General features: G+C 45.7%; 1 protein-coding gene across 2 annotated transcripts in view; it reads left to right on the forward strand.

Moving 5' to 3' along the window:
- Positions 1-9,119: 9,119 nt before the first annotated feature.
- GASK1A (golgi associated kinase 1A) overlaps positions 9,120-15,715 on the forward strand; it is a 112,022-nt gene continuing 105,426 nt past the window's right edge. For both annotated transcript variants that reach the window (XM_063922308.1, XM_063922309.1), the window contains exon 1: positions 9,120-9,565. In XM_063922308.1, coding sequence (XP_063778378.1) covers positions 9,563-9,565 — 3 coding nt within the window. In that variant the 5' untranslated portion in view covers positions 9,120-9,562. The remainder of the gene's footprint in view (positions 9,566-15,715) is intronic.

The following is a 15,715-nucleotide window of genomic DNA, read 5'->3' on the forward strand; positions in this document are numbered from 1 at the left end:
CAAAGAGATGTTGGTGTAACTTTATGTGAAAGCAAAAATAAGATTTTACTCACCGGTAAATCTATTTCTCGTAGTCCGTAGTGGATGCTGGGAACTCCGTAAGGACCATGGGGAATAGCGGGCTCCGAAGGAGGCTGGGCACTCTAGAAAGATTTATGACTACCTGGTGTGCACTGGCTCCTCCCACTATGACCCTCCTCCAAGCCTCAGTTAGGACACTGTGCCCGGACGAGCTGACATAATAAGGAAGGATTTTGAATCCCGGGTAAGACTCATACCAGCCACACCAATCACACCGTATAACTCGTGATACTATACCCAGTTAACAGTATGAATATAACTGAGCCTCTCAACAGATGGCTCAACAATAACCCTTTAGTTAGGCAATAACTATATACAAGTATTGCAGACAATCCGCACTTGGGATGGGCGCCCAGCATCCACTACGGACTACGAGAAATAGATTTACCGGTGAGTAAAATCTTATTTTCTCTAACGTCCTAGTGGATGCTGGGAACTCCGTAAGGACCATGGGGATTATACCAAAGCTCCCAAACGGGCGGGAGAGTGCGGATGACTCTGCAGCACCGAATGAGAGAACTCCAGGTCCTCCTCAGCCAGGGTATCAATTTTGTAGAATTTTGCAAACGTGTTTGCCCCTGACCAAGTAACAGCTCAGCAAAGTTGTAAAGCCGAGACCCCTCGGGCAGCCGCCCAAGATGAGCCCACCTTCCCTGTCGAATGGGCTTTCACTGATTTAAGATGCGGCAGTCCAGCCGCAGAATGCGCCTGCTGAATCGTGTCACAGATCCAGCGAGCGATAGTCTGCTTAGAAGCAGGAGCACCCAGCCTGTTGGGTGCATACAGGATAAATAGCGAGTCAATTTTCCTGACTCTAGCCGTCCTGGAAACATAATTTTTCAAGGCCCTGACTACGTCCAGTAACTTGGAATCCTCCAAGTCCCTAGTAGCCGCAGGCACCACAATAGGTTGGTTCAAGTGAAAAGCTGATACCACCTTAGGGAGAAACTGGGGACGAGTCCTCAATTCTGCCCTATCCATATGGAAAATCAGATAAGGACTTTTATATGACAAAGCCGCCAATTCTGATACACGCCTGGCCGAAACCAAGGCCAATAACATGACCACTTGCAACGTGAGATATTTTAGATCCACGGTTTTTAGTGGTTCAAACCAATGTGATTTTAAGAAACTCAACACCACGTTGAGATCCCAAGGTGCCACTGGAGGCACAACCGGGGGCTGAATATGCAGCACTCCTTTTACAATGTCTGAACTTCAGGTACTGAAGCTAATGCTTTCTGGAAGAAAATCGACAGAGCCGAGATCTGTATCTTAATGGAGCCTAATTTTAGGCCCATAGACACTCCTGCTTGTAGGAAATGCAGAAATCGACCTAGTTGAAATTCCTCTGTTGGGGCCTTTTTTGGCCTCACACCAAGCAACATATTTCCGCCATATGCGGTGATAATGTTTTGCAGTTACATCTTTCCTGGCTTGAATCAGCGTAGGAATGACTTCCTCCGGAATGCCCTTTTCCTTTAGGATCCGGCGTTCAACCGCCATGCCATCAAAACGTAGCCGCGGTAAGTCTTGGAACAGACAGGGCCCCTGCTGCAGCAGGTCCTGTCTGAGCGGCAGAGGCCATGGGTCCTCTGATATATTTTCTTGAAGTTCTGGGTACCAGGCTCTTCTTGGCCAATCCGGAACCACAAGTATCGTTCTTACTCCTCGCCTTCTTATTATTCTCAGTACCTTTGGTATGAGAGGCAGAGGGGGGAACACATAAAACGACTGGTACACCCACGGTGTTACCAGAGCGTCCACAGCTATCGCCTGAAGGTCCCTTGACCTGGCGCAATATCTTTTATAGCTTTTTGTTGAGGCGGGACGCCTTCATGTCCACCTGTGGCCTTTCCCAATGGTGTACAATCCTTTGGAAGACTTCTGGATGAAGTCCCCACACTCTCGGGTGGAAGTCGTGTCTGCTGAGAAGATCTGCTTCCCAGTTGTCCACTCCGGGAATGAACACTGCTGACAGTGCTAACACATGATTTTCCGCCCATCGGAGAATCCTTGTGGCTTCTGCCATCGCCATCCTGCTTCTTGTGCAGCCCTGTTGGTTTACATGGGCGACTGCCGTGATGTTGCCTGATTGGATCAGGACCGGCTGGTTTTGAAGCAGAGGCCTTGCCTGACTCAGGGCATTGTAAATGGCCCTCTGTTCCAGAATATTTATGTAGGGAAGTCACCTGACTTGACCAAAGTCCCTGGAAGTTTCTTCCCTGTGTGACTGCCCCCCAGCCTCAAAGGCTGGCATCCATGGTCACTAGGACCTAGTCCTGTATGTCGAACCTGCGGCCCTCTTGAAGATGGGCACTCTGCAGCCATTACAGTAGAGATACCCTGGTCCTTGGAGACAGGGTTATCAGCCTAATGCATCTGAAGATGCGACCCGGACCACTTGTCTAACAGGTCCCCCTGAAAAGTTCTTGCATGGAACCTGCCGAATGGGATTGCTTCGTAGGAAGCTAACATTTTTCCCAGGACTCGCGTGCAATGATGCACCGATAACTGTTTTGGCTTCAGGAGGTCTCTGACTAGAGATGACAGCTCCTTGGCTTTCTCCACCGGGAGAAACACTTATTTCTGGTCTGTGTCCAGAACCATCCCCAGGAACAGTAGACGTGTCGTATGAACCAGCTGTGACTCTGAACTGTTTAGAATCCAACCGTGCTGTTGTAGCACTTTCCAAAATAGTGCTACCCCGACTAGCAACTGCTCCTTGGACCTCGCCCTTATAAGGAGATTGTCCAAGTATGGGATAATTAAAACTCCCCTTTTTCGAAGGAGTATCATCATTCCGGCCATTACCTTGGTAACACCCTCGGTGCCATGTACAGTCCAAACGGCAGAGTCTGGACTTGGTAATGGTAATCCTGTACCACAAATCTGAGGTACTCCTGACGAGGATAGTAAATAGGGACATGCAGGTAAGCATCCTTGATGTCCCGGGATACCATGTAATCCCCCTCGTCCAGGCTTGCAATAACCGCCCTGAGCGATTCCATCTTGAACTTGAATTTTTTATGCATGTGTTCAAGGATTTTAAATATAAAGAAGGGTCACACCGAACCATGTGGTTTCGGTACTCCAAACCGTGTGGAATAGTAACCCCGTCCTTGTTGAAGTAGGGGCACCTTAAGTATTACCTGCTGGGAATACAGCTTATTAATTGCCTCTAGCACAGCCTCCCTGCCTGAGGGAGTTGTCGGCAAGGCATATTTGAGGAAACGGCGGGGGGGAAGACATCTCGAATTCCAGCTTGTACCCCTGAAATACTACTTGAATGAAACAGGGATCCACCTGTGAGCGAGCCCACTGATCGCTGAAATTTTTGAGACGGCCCCCCACCGTACCTGGCTACACCTGTGGAGCCCCCGCGTCATGCTGTGGACTCAGAGGAAGCGAGAGAAGAATTATGATTCTGGGAACAGGCTGACTGGTGCAGCTTTTTCCCTCTTCCCTTGTCTTTGTACAGAAAGGAAGCGCCTTTGACCCGCTTGCTTTTCTGAAGCCGAAAGGACTGTACCTGATAATACAGTGCTTTCTTAGTCTGTGAGGAAAACTGAGGTAAAAATATTTCTTCCCAGCTGTTGCTGCGGATACGAGGTCCCAGAGACCATCCCCAAATAATTCCTCACCCTTATAAGGCAGAATCTCTATGCGCCTTTTAAGGTCAGCATCACCTGTCCAGTGACAGGTCTCTAATACCCTCCTGACAGAATGGACATTACATTCATTTTGGATGCCAGCCGGCAAAATATCCCTCTGTGCATCCCTCATATATAAGACGACGTCTTTAATATGTTCTCATGTTAGCAAACTAGTATGTTTGACAGGGTCACCGACCACGCTGCAGCAGCACGCTCTGCAGGTTTCAGTCTAGTACCTGAGTGTGTAAATACAAACTTCAGGATAGCCTCCTGCTTTTTATCAACAGGTACCTTCAAAGTGTCCGTTCCTAAAACGGCAGTGCCACCTATTTTGACAACCGTGTGAGCGTCTTATCCACCCTAGGGGATATCTCCCAGCGTAACTTATCCTCTGGCGGGAAAAGGTACGCCATCAGTAACTTTTTAGAAATTACCAGTTTCTTATCAGGGGGAACCCACGCTTTTCACACACTTCATTCATTCATCTGATGGGGGAACAAAACACTGCCTGCTTTTTCTCCCCAAACATAAAAACCCCATTTTTAGAGGTTAATGTCAGAAATGTGTAACACATTTTTTTTTTTTTTTTTTATTGCCGGGATTAAGTCACGGATGTTCCTAGTGGATTGTGTATATGTCTCAACCTTGTCGACACTGGAGTCAGACTCCGTGTCGACATCTGTGTCTGCCATCTGAATGAGCGGGCGTTTTTGAGCCCCTGATGGCCTTTGAGACGCCTGGGCAGGCCACGGGCTGAGAAGCCGGCTGTCCCACAGCTGTTACGTCATCCACCCTTTTATGTAAGGAGTTGACACTGTCGGTTAATACCTTTTACCTAACCATCCACTCTGGTGTCGGCCCCACAGGGGGCGACATCACATTTATCGGCATCTGCTCCGTCACTATATAAGCCTCCTCCTCAAACATGTCGACACAGCTGTACCGACACACCGCACACACACAGGGAATGCTCTGACTGAGGACAGGACCCACAAAGCCCTTTGGGGAGACAGAGAGAGAGTATGCCAGCACACACCAGAGCGCTATATAATGAGGGGATTAACACTATAACTGAGTGAATTTTCCCCCATAGCTGCTTGTATATACAATATTGCGCCTAAATTTAGTGCCCCCCCTCTCTTTTTTACCCTTTGAGCCTGAAAACTACAGGGGAGAGCCTGGGGAGCTTTCTTCCAGTTGCACTGTGAAGAGAAAATGGCGCCAGTGTGTCTGAGGGAGATAGCTCCGCCCCTTTTCCGCGGCCTATTCTCCCGCTTTTTTCTGGATTCTGGCAGGGGTATTTACCACATATATAGCCTCTGGGGCTATATATTGTGGTATTTTTGCCAGCCAAGGTGTTTTTATTGCTGCTCAGGGCGCCCCCCCCCCAAGCGCCCTGCACCCTCAGTGACCGGAGTGTGAAGTGTGTATGAGGAGCAATGGCGCACAGCTGCAGTGCTGTGCGCTACCTTGGTGAAGACTGATGTCTTCTGCCGCCGTTTTTCCGGACCTCTTCTTGCTTCTGGCTCTGTAAAGGGGACGGCGGCGCGGCTCCGGGACCGAACACCAAGGACTGGGCCTGCGGTCGATCCCTCTGGAGCTAATGGTGTCCAGTAGCCTAAGAAGCCCAATCCGGCTGCAAGCAGGCGAGTTCGCTTCTTCTCCCCTTAGTCCCTCGCTGCAGTGAGCCTGTTGCCAGCAGGTCTCACTGAAAATAAAAAACCTAAATCTATACTTTCTTTCTAAGGGCTCAGGAGAGCCCCTAGTGTGCATCCAACCTCGGCCGGGCACAAGATCTAACTGAGGCTTGGAGGAGGGTCATAGTGGGAGGAGCCAGTGCACACCAGGTAGTCATAAATCTTTCTAGAGTGCCCAGCCTCCTTCGGAGCCCGCTATTCCCCATGGTCCTTACGGAGTTCCCAGCATCCACTAGGACGTCAGAGAAAGTATTTTATATTGAATTTAGTAGATTCCTGGTAACCAATGGAGGTTAGTCACTGACCTACAACCACTGATCTTTGTGAAAGGCACTCTGTGTTTTCATTTGTCGCAGAAGCCTGGAGGGAATCTTCCCCCCAAAGCATTGCTGCTGCTGTTTTTCCTTCTGGTCTCCTCCTCCTGTTAATTGCTGGCTACACCACTGCTTTTGGGCTCAAAGAGGGGAGGAGCGAGCTGATTTTTGCCCTGGGTGAAAGAAAGCTTAGCATCGTACTTGCAAATGAAGGTAGAAAGAGGTTCTTCACAAGACAGCTGCCTAGGGCCCCATGGGGTTGTGATCCAGCTCTTATAAGGGTATCCGGATAATAGACAGTGTCTAGGACAACAGTCAATAGGGTGACATGCATTAGGTCAGCATGTACAAAAGTTGACAGGTCAAAGGTCGACCGGAACAAAAGGTCGACATGACAATTGTCGACACACATTGCCAACACATTTTTGGGGGGGTTTACATGTTTTTCCAACTTTTGCTGGATTTACTAGAGTTCACATGGGACTATGATTGGGAATAGTAACCTTTCCCAAGCGTGGTGAGTTAAGCAAGGCCGCGGGAGTACATGTTTGTACTGATGGTGGTCACATTTGATGAAACATACAAGATTACACCCAAAAACCTGAAAAAACTTGTATTGACACGTCGATCTTTTGACATTGTTGACCTTTTCTACCCGTTGACCATAACCACTGTTTATCTTTTACTTGTTGTCGACCTTTTATACCTGTTGACCTAATGCATGTTAACCATATGGTGTCAACCTAGACGCTGTACATCTTTTATACCACCGGTGGCGGCTGCAGCACCAACTACTTTGTGCAGGGAGGGACCTCTAAGCACATGATGTATGTAATATATGTGCTGGCGTGTATACGAGGTCGGCAGCGGCGCTGTATATCACAGCCACTATGCAGAACCCAGAACTAGGCATCAGGATTACCTCTCCTTTGCCCATCACCAGACTCCTGTGACACTATCCAATGAGAGTCTGGGGGCAGGGTTAGTAGAGTGAATCCTAATGCTGAGTCCCAAATTCAGGCTAATATTGCACCCAGATCGCATTGCAAATGGAACTGAATACAGCAATTAAGTTTGATTAGAGCATTGTTTTAGCAACTGTCATATCATGCAACTATGTATAATGGGCTTACCATACTATTCCTTCAAACCAGGACACTCATGATTTATACAGGTTCTGTGGCTGGCTGACTTCAAGCCTGTATTTCACCTCGTTTTAATCAGCCACAGAACCTGTGTAATTCATCAGTGTCCTGGTTTAAAGGGATAGTTACAGGGACGTGCGCTGAGCTAAATGGCTCAGGACCCCAGAGCCAGATTTATATGCAATATATGAGCCAAAGGGTGCATCTGGGCATTATACACAGGTGCAGCATTATAAACTCCTGGAAATCTGGTGAGTTTTGATTAGAGATGTGTGGAAAGGATACACAGGTGAGGCACTGCCTCACCCGCTATAGACTATTTACTCCAGAGTTTGGGCTATAAAAATTATTAGAATAATGCAAAGAAGATATTTCAAACAAATTATCAGTATTTTTCATATATTTTATTCAGTCAAAACTCTGGTTTAAACGTAAGTATGACAGGAAAGGCTCTGCCTCACCTGCCTCACCCCACCGCACGTCACTGGTATGATAAGCCTAAATATGAAGAATACTGTATGTGATCACCCACATGAAACAGCACTGGATTCAGGGATCAGGGGGGGGGGGGGGGGGGGGGCGAACAGGGCGATCGCCCCCCCTAACACAGTCCTGATCATGGTCAAAATCAGCGGCGGTGGAGCCTGCGGCAATGAATTGAGGCTGCAGCCGGCGGACCGATCTTTGGGGCAGATTTATTAAACCTGGTGAAGTGATAAAGTGAAAAGTGATAAAGTACCAGCCAATCAGCTCCTAACTTCCATGTTACCAGCTGGGTATGAAAAATGACAGTTAGGAGCTCATTGGCTGGGGCTTTATCACCTTCCACTTTATCACTTCACCAGGCTTAATAATTCTGCCCCATTGCTCAGAAAGCACACTACTCTGAGATATCCCTGCTGCAAGCCAATACGCCGGGCGCCCGCTATGATGTCCCTGGCCTGGCTCCTGCTCCCTACTCTGGAATATCTCCTTGTGCGAGAACAGCAGAGAGTACAGGAGTTGATGTCAGAAGGAACCCAGGACATCGCAGTGGCCCCTGGCAAATGTGCTTGCAGCAGGGATACCTAAGAATAGTGTGCCACTATTATATTATTGCAAGGATATTTTTTTTGTATGCCTGGAATGCTGCACCACTTTGGATCTTTTAGTGATAAATATATATATATATATAATGGGAGGAGTCAGGACAGGAAGGTGTGGAGGAGAAATAAATATGGAGGAGAGGAGTCACAGAACACAGGGAAGACTAATGAACCGAATACTGTGAGTCAGCTATGCTTAACACGGGTGTGGTATGGAAGGTAGATAGTAACTAGGTCGACAGTGTCTAGGTCGACCACTATTGGTCGACAGGGTCTCTAGGTAGACAGGGTCTATAGGTCGACATGGTCTAGGTCAGGCCTGGCCAACTGGTGGCTCTCCAGATGTTGTGAAACTACACATCCCAGCATGCCCTGCCACAATTTTAGCATTCCCTAATAGCAAAACTGTGGCAAGGCATGATGGGACTTGTAGTTTTACAACAGCTGGAGAGCCACAAGTTGGCCAGGCCTGGTCTAGGTCGACAGGTCAAAAGGTCGACATGAGTTTTTAATGTTTTTTTGGTGTCATTTTCTTCGTAGAGTGACCGGGAACCCCAATTAGTGCACTGTGTCCCCTCGCATGGCGAGCAAGCTTCGGGCAAGGCACAGATTACCGCTACAATCATAGTCCACATGGATCGTTAAGTATGAAAAGGTTCAAAAAAAGAAAAAAATGTGAAAACTCACGTCGACCTTTTGACCCGTCGGCCTAGAAACCCTGTCGACCTAGTTACTGTCGACCAATAGTGGTCGACCTAGACACTGTCGACCTAGAGACTAAATCCCCTTAACACTATGCTGCCCATTTATATAAATGTATCACTGACAATAGGACATTATTTTGTTGGAGTACATTGCTACATTGGAATGTTTGTTTGATGTCCAGGAAATCAGTAAATGAGAAATGCATTGTGTTAGATTCTTCTGTTGTCAGAAGCCTACATGTGAATAAACATAAAAACGAAACATTTTCTTCCCCTATTTTTTTAAAATGAAAACATGGGACTCTTATTGTGAAGAAGGATCTTCATAAACTGAATGAGCCTGTCCTCTTTCACTCTGTGAGACCCCTTCTAAACCTCACCCACCCCCTCCTTTGCCTCACCTCAATCCCACCCTCTCCTCCTGTTAGAAAGTCTGGTCTGAGCTGGCTGCAGCGTTGCTGTACTGAGTGACACATAAATTGGCTGAACTTCAGTCTTCAGCAGATTCTGCACACTATAAGCCCACGAGGGGAAACGAAATATTTAAGGAAAGAAGAAGAAAGTTACTTACAGGGTTGTAGGATTGTCATAGTACAGCACATTAGCTTAGAGGCAAGAGTGTGAGAGCAAAGCAGTTTAGTGCACACTAAGCAACATTCCATATTATACACAGACACCATTCTCCTGGATACAAGGCATCTGGAAGAGATACAGGCAGCTGGACCTCAGTCAGCTCTGTAAGCCATGTGATAGTTGTAGGAGCCTAAGGTAAAGAAAGGATAAGACACTGCCTGCCTATGAGAAGGAAATCTAGACTAGCCAGCAGAAGGACAGGACTCCTTTGGATGGCTACTCTGTCCCCTACTCTGCACTGTACACCATGGTAGGTAATGTTTTCTCTTGTCTTGATTCTTATGGAATTGTTAGGCATTGTTCTCCAGCCAGCTTGCAGTATTTGTCACTCGCATGTACGATGCTGACGACTGAGGGAGTGACAAGCTGGTCACCTTCAGACCAGGGTCTAACTATTCAGATAGTTAATTAGGGATCACAATTGAATTTCTTCGTAACAATAAATAAATAATACATAATTTGAATGATTTTCTATTTCTTGTACTTTTGTATATTTCTGCAATGCAAGAGCGATTATTGTATACTTTTTGAATGCATTCTGTTGAACCATGTGTGTACTTTGCAAATTGCTGTAATGTATGCTGTAATTGCTTTGCAAATTGCATAAATGTATGCATTCTTTGTAGAGAAATCTTGCATGAACTTAAATCTAGGCAAATCTCTACCTTTACTAAGTTCGCAAATCTCTACCTTTACTAAGTTCAACTCATTTGGCTACATTTATTCAGTATTTTTCTTGTTTCTGATCTACTGTATGTAAATAATGAGATTATTACAGGAATTCTCATGGCCAGAGGCACAATTGATGATGTGGATGGAGGGCACAATTTCTGCCAGAAAATATTTATGTGACTCAGCCGGGCAAACTAGTCTAGAAAAATCATTTCTTTGAAAATGTTGTAAATTGTTTATCTTCCTACTCAGGAAAGTATGGTATTTCATGGTCCTGCGTTCCAGGTCACTTAATGTGGAGACGTGAATTTGCAGACTTCCCAGCTATGCTAAGGAAATCTGATACTGTCTTTTCCTCCAGCGAAAGTTGAAGCCATTAGTATTCCCTCTTTGCATCACTTTACTATTTAGACAACACAGAATACATTTTTTATTTGTTTCTGTACAGGCAGACATTGTGCTTATTAAGCTCTGTTCTTAGACTAGTCTTCTGCAATTGTTTAGTTCCCACTTGGGATAGAGACATATGTTTTTATAATTACAAAATCATTATAGCAATGGCTTCAAAACTTTTGGGGGTTGTAAAACATTTGCTGACACATACACCACATGAGTGGCGTAACTAGAGTCTTGGAAGCCTCTGGCAAACTCTCAAGGTGGGGCTTCTGTTTGATCATGTACTGCAGCCACTGCCCACCCCCCAGAGTGCATTACGTCATATGTCTGCGCCCGTCAGGGTGGTTGGACGGGACCGCTGACCGTTCACTACTGCACATGCATCCTTAGGGCGCTTGGAGCAGCTGTACAGCCTACAGAATGCATGAACGGAATGGTCAAAGGAGACACTGTCCGGCACTGCTAGCCAGATGCACAGGCGGCGAGGGTGTGTTCCCTCTTCACATTGTGGCCCCTGGACATTTGCCAGTCTAGTCACCCTGTAGCGATGCCAGTGTACCACATGATTCTTTGTTTTGCTATATACTACTTGTTACAATGTTATAAATAAAGACAAGATTAATAATAAATATGTTCCACTGCAGATAATTCAAGAGATTAACACTTAGTTTATATAATTTATAAATGATTATATTATCTCCATTGCATATATTAAGTCTCATGACACATTCAGCTTGGGACATTGGGCCTAATTCAGACCTGACCGGTGCTGTGCGTGTTCGCACAGCTGCCGATTAGGTCTGAACTGCGTATGTGCCGGCGCCGCAGTACTTTGGTGCATAGCAGACAGCCGACTGCTGTCTCAACCCTGCATTCACCTCTGCCTAATTGACAGGCAGAGGCGGTCGCTGGGCGGGAGGGTGCGGGCCAGTTTAGTAAAGCTGGTACCACCGGCAGTAAAGCTGGACAGAAAGGGGGCAAATAGAGGCACAAGATTTATCAGCCCCACCTGCAGTGTAACATGGTTTTGACCAGTTGTGTGCCTTTTGGCTGTGCTTGCAACTCTGAATCTGGCTCGATGTTACATACAGTATATTGTAAGGTAAATGTTGAGCTGTCATTTTCTCTGTTTGTTTTACTCATACTGGAAGATGTTACCACTTGGGTTTTTGGAGCCGGCAATTCCTGTGAAAGATCATGTTGCGGAGTATTTGTGCAACAAAATCAGAGGTTGTGCACCGATCTCTGAAAGACTGCATGTGCTAGGATTGGGATCATTGCTCAGTTATGGAAATTCTCTGTAGTCCATACCAAATCAAACCACAACTAATGTGTGCTGTAATGTGATCCCGCTCTCAATTTAATTCCCCTCTAAGTCTCCATAAATATGGGGCCATCAGGCCTAACATCTGGGGAACTCAGCCTAGTACAGATGTGCCTGCACGCGCCCGCTTTAATACTGAAACCACTACTGTGCAGTCGCAGGCAGCCGGACTAAGACGCTCCCGCTGCCTGTGTACGGAGGGGGACTCAGCAGCACTGCATGGGAATGGGTAGTGGGATGTTATGTTCCTGCTACTCGTAGTTTTGAGTGAATTTGCTAGCACTTCAAAGGGCTGGTGGCGGAGCGTATGCATCCCGGGAATGCCACGCCATGACACTGTTTTAAGCCAAGATGTGTGAGGATACATCTGATGTGTGAGGACACATCTGTATGTATCAGGCATTTGTCTTCCCATCCCATTGTTGTCATGCTGTTGTCAAGGTTTGGTGTTGTTGCCAGCAGAGAGCTCTTTTTTTTCCAGTTTTGACAACCAACATCTGATTTATGAACCAGAATGCCATGAGCACAATAAGGCATTTTAGAACTCAAAATTTAACCTCTTCAGTGTTAAGGACTGAAAGTCTCACTGGCAGTTACAATTGTTAGGGCTATGAGAGGAGGCATCAGCAGTTTGGTATTGTCCAAGTTTGGTATTTGGATGTCCCTGGACCAGTGACAGAGGTACCGGTACTTGGTAACATAGTATTCAAGGTTGAAAAGAGGCAAAATGCCCATCGCGTTCAACCTGTATTTTGTATTAAGTTGAGTTGATTTTAATGTACCTGCTGAAGAATGTTTTATGACTAGTTAACAACTACAAATCATGTTACACCTGGATTAACAACTTAAATATTTTAAATGTTGTAACCTTGGATATAATTTTCAATCAGAAATTCATCCAATCCCCTTTTAAATGCATTTACAGTGTGCACCATTACCACCTTCCCTGGCAAGGAATTCCAAATCCTTATTGCCCTAACAGTGAAGAACCCTTTCCTCCGTTGCATGCGGAATTTTCTCTCCTCCAGCCTCAGCGAGTGCCCACGTGTCCTAAACAGAGTTCTTCTAATAAATAATTCCTCTGATAACTCTTTCTAGTGCCCCTTTACATATTTGAAGACATTAATAATTTCTCCTCTTAGACGCCTCTTTTCCAGTGTATACATGTTCAGCCTAGTAAGTCTTTCCTCGTAATCCAGTCCCTCTAGCCCTTTAATCAATTTAGTAGCTCGCCTTTGAACCCTTTCGAGTTCACCTATATCTTTTTTATACAGTGGTGCCCAAAACTGAACACAATATTCCAGGTGCAGACGTACCAATGATTTGTACCACGGCAGAATTACATCCTCGTTCCTTGTCTCAATTTCCCGTTTTGTGCACGCTAACACCTTACTTGCCTTCTTTACTGTGCTTTAACATTGTATACGGTTATTACGTTTATTATCAATGAGTACCCCCAAATCCTTTTTCAAAACTGTTACCCCTAGACTTTCCCCGTTTAATATGTAGGATGCAAGTTTGTTTTTAGTCCCGAAATGCATAACCTTTCTATATTGAACCTCATTCTCCATTTAGACGCCCAGATTTCAAGTTTAGATAAGTCATTCTTTAGAGACTTCACATCTATTTCTGAATTAATTACTCTACACAGTTTAGTATCATCTGCAAAGATTGACACTGTGCTTTCCAGGCCTATTTCTAGGTCATTGGTAAATATGTTGAACAGTAGAGGCCCGAGTACGGACCCCTGTGGTATTCCGCTGACTACTGGTGTCCAGCTTGAGGACTTCCCGTTGACCATTACTCACTGTACCCTGTTGTCCAGCCAGTTACCTATCCATGTACAAACAGTTTTTCCTAGGCCAATTTGATGATTAGTCTCCGATGAGGCACTGTATCGAAGGCTTTTGCAAAATCTAAGTAGACCACATCCACTGCTTTTCCTTGATCAAGATTGTGGCTCACTTCCTCATAGAAGTTAACTAAGTTAGTTTGACATGATCTGTCCCTCACAAACCCATGCTGATTCTTGCTAATAATCTTAGTGGTCTGCAGATACTTCTGTTTTGCTATCCCTTAGACTTCCTTCCAATATTTTCCCCACTATAGATGTCAAACTAATCGGCCTGTAGTTACCCGGATGATTTTTGGATCCTTTTTTAAATAATGGCACTACCTCTGCTATACGCCAATCCTTCGGTACCATGCCAGATCTAATTGAACTATTGAAAATCAAGTATAGGGGTCTTGCTAGTTGTGACCTAAGCTCCATACGAACCCTCGGATGAAGTCCGTCCGGGCCAGTTGATTTATTAATCTTTATTTTGCGTAATCTCTCCCTGACTACTTCTTCACTTAAACAAGTATCTAACCATAAATCCTTACTGTCACTATTGCTATGCACTACTCCCACCGCCAGGTCTTCTCTGGTGAACACTGATGAAAAAAATTTGTTCAGTATTTCTGCTTTTGATTCGTCATCATTTAACAATACTCCAAATTCATCTGGACCTATGTTCTCCTTTTTTAACCTTTTACTGTTTATGTATTTAAAAAAATGTAGGATTGGTTTTACTCTCTTTAGCAATTTGCTTTTCGTTTTCAATTTTAGCTGCTCATTGCATTTTTGCATCTTTTATTGCATTCCTTGTAGTACTGGAATGAATCCTCCTTTCCATTAGATTTAAATGCTTTGAAAGCACACCTCTTTTTATCGATTTCGGCCTTGGTGTTGCGCTGTATCGGAAGCAAAGTGGCTTGAGGTTGTTCCTACTCATTGGATAGCTCTAGTCCACCAGAGAGTCGGTAAAAATGCCAGAGACTAATACCAGGTTGTTGATTAGACCCAGAACAGAGGTGCAGAGTCTTACCCCACTGATGGTCTTCTCCAGGGAACCCTGCAAGGGGATTTGGGTTTCGATGCACCCGTCAGACCGGTAGCGGCCCCTTGTCTGGGTCACCCAGGCTAGTACTAGAGGTTCAGCCAGAACCTGGAGGGAGAGGACTGAACTACAGAAGACCGAATACAACTGTGGGATCTGTTTGGAGCTAGGTAACTGATACAGATAATATCGGACTGGGACCGAACTGAAGTGCTGGCCAGACTGTAACCGGAATGATGACACTGATGATGTCAGAATATGGGACTTGCACCGATGGTCAAGAATATCAGACTTGCACCACTGACCTGTGATATCAGACATGCACCGATGGTCTGGAATATACACTGGGTAAAAGCTGACACCAGGTTTAACACAGGCGGAGACTAGGGAGGAGATGTACTAGGCAGAGAAAAGAGTAGAGACGTGAGCCAGTGGAGAAGTTGCCCATTGCACCCAATCAGCATTGTAACATTTAGCATTTGCATATTTTAAAATTATACAGAGCACTTGATTGGTTGTCAAGGGCATATTCTCCACTGGCTTACTTCTCCACTCTTTTCACTGCTTAGTACATTTCCCCCTTGGTCACGGAAAGTGTCCCCAGAAGCATACTGGTTCAGCAAGGGAGCACAGCTACAGTGCTCACACACAGAGCTGTGTGACTTATGGAACTGGCATCCCGTGCCATGGAAACAATAGGATTTTGGTACCTACCGGTAAATCCTTTTCTATTAGTCCGTAGAGGATGCTGGGGACTCCAAAAGGACCATGGGGTATAGACGGATCCGCAGGAGCTTGGGCACACTTTAAAGACTTAAACTGGGTGTGAACTGGCTCCTCCCTCTATGCCCCTCCTCCAGACCTCAGTTAGAAACTGTGCCCAGGAAAGATGGACATTTCGAGGAAAGAATTTATAAACACGGTGAGCGTCATATCAGCTCACACCACGAACATACCGCAGAAGGTGGCATTCAATAGAAAACCAGCCTACGGCATGAAAAAGACACAGCCACATGCTGAGAAATATGTAACACAACCTGTGTGCCAACACAACCAATAATAAGACACCTCATGCCATGGCCTGAACATTGTCAGCAACAGCCTGACAGAGAAGAAACACCATTAA

Source organism: Pseudophryne corroboree, chromosome 5 (assembly GCF_028390025.1).
Source record: "Pseudophryne corroboree isolate aPseCor3 chromosome 5, aPseCor3.hap2, whole genome shotgun sequence".
Classification (NCBI taxonomy): domain Eukaryota; kingdom Metazoa; phylum Chordata; class Amphibia; order Anura; family Myobatrachidae; genus Pseudophryne; species Pseudophryne corroboree.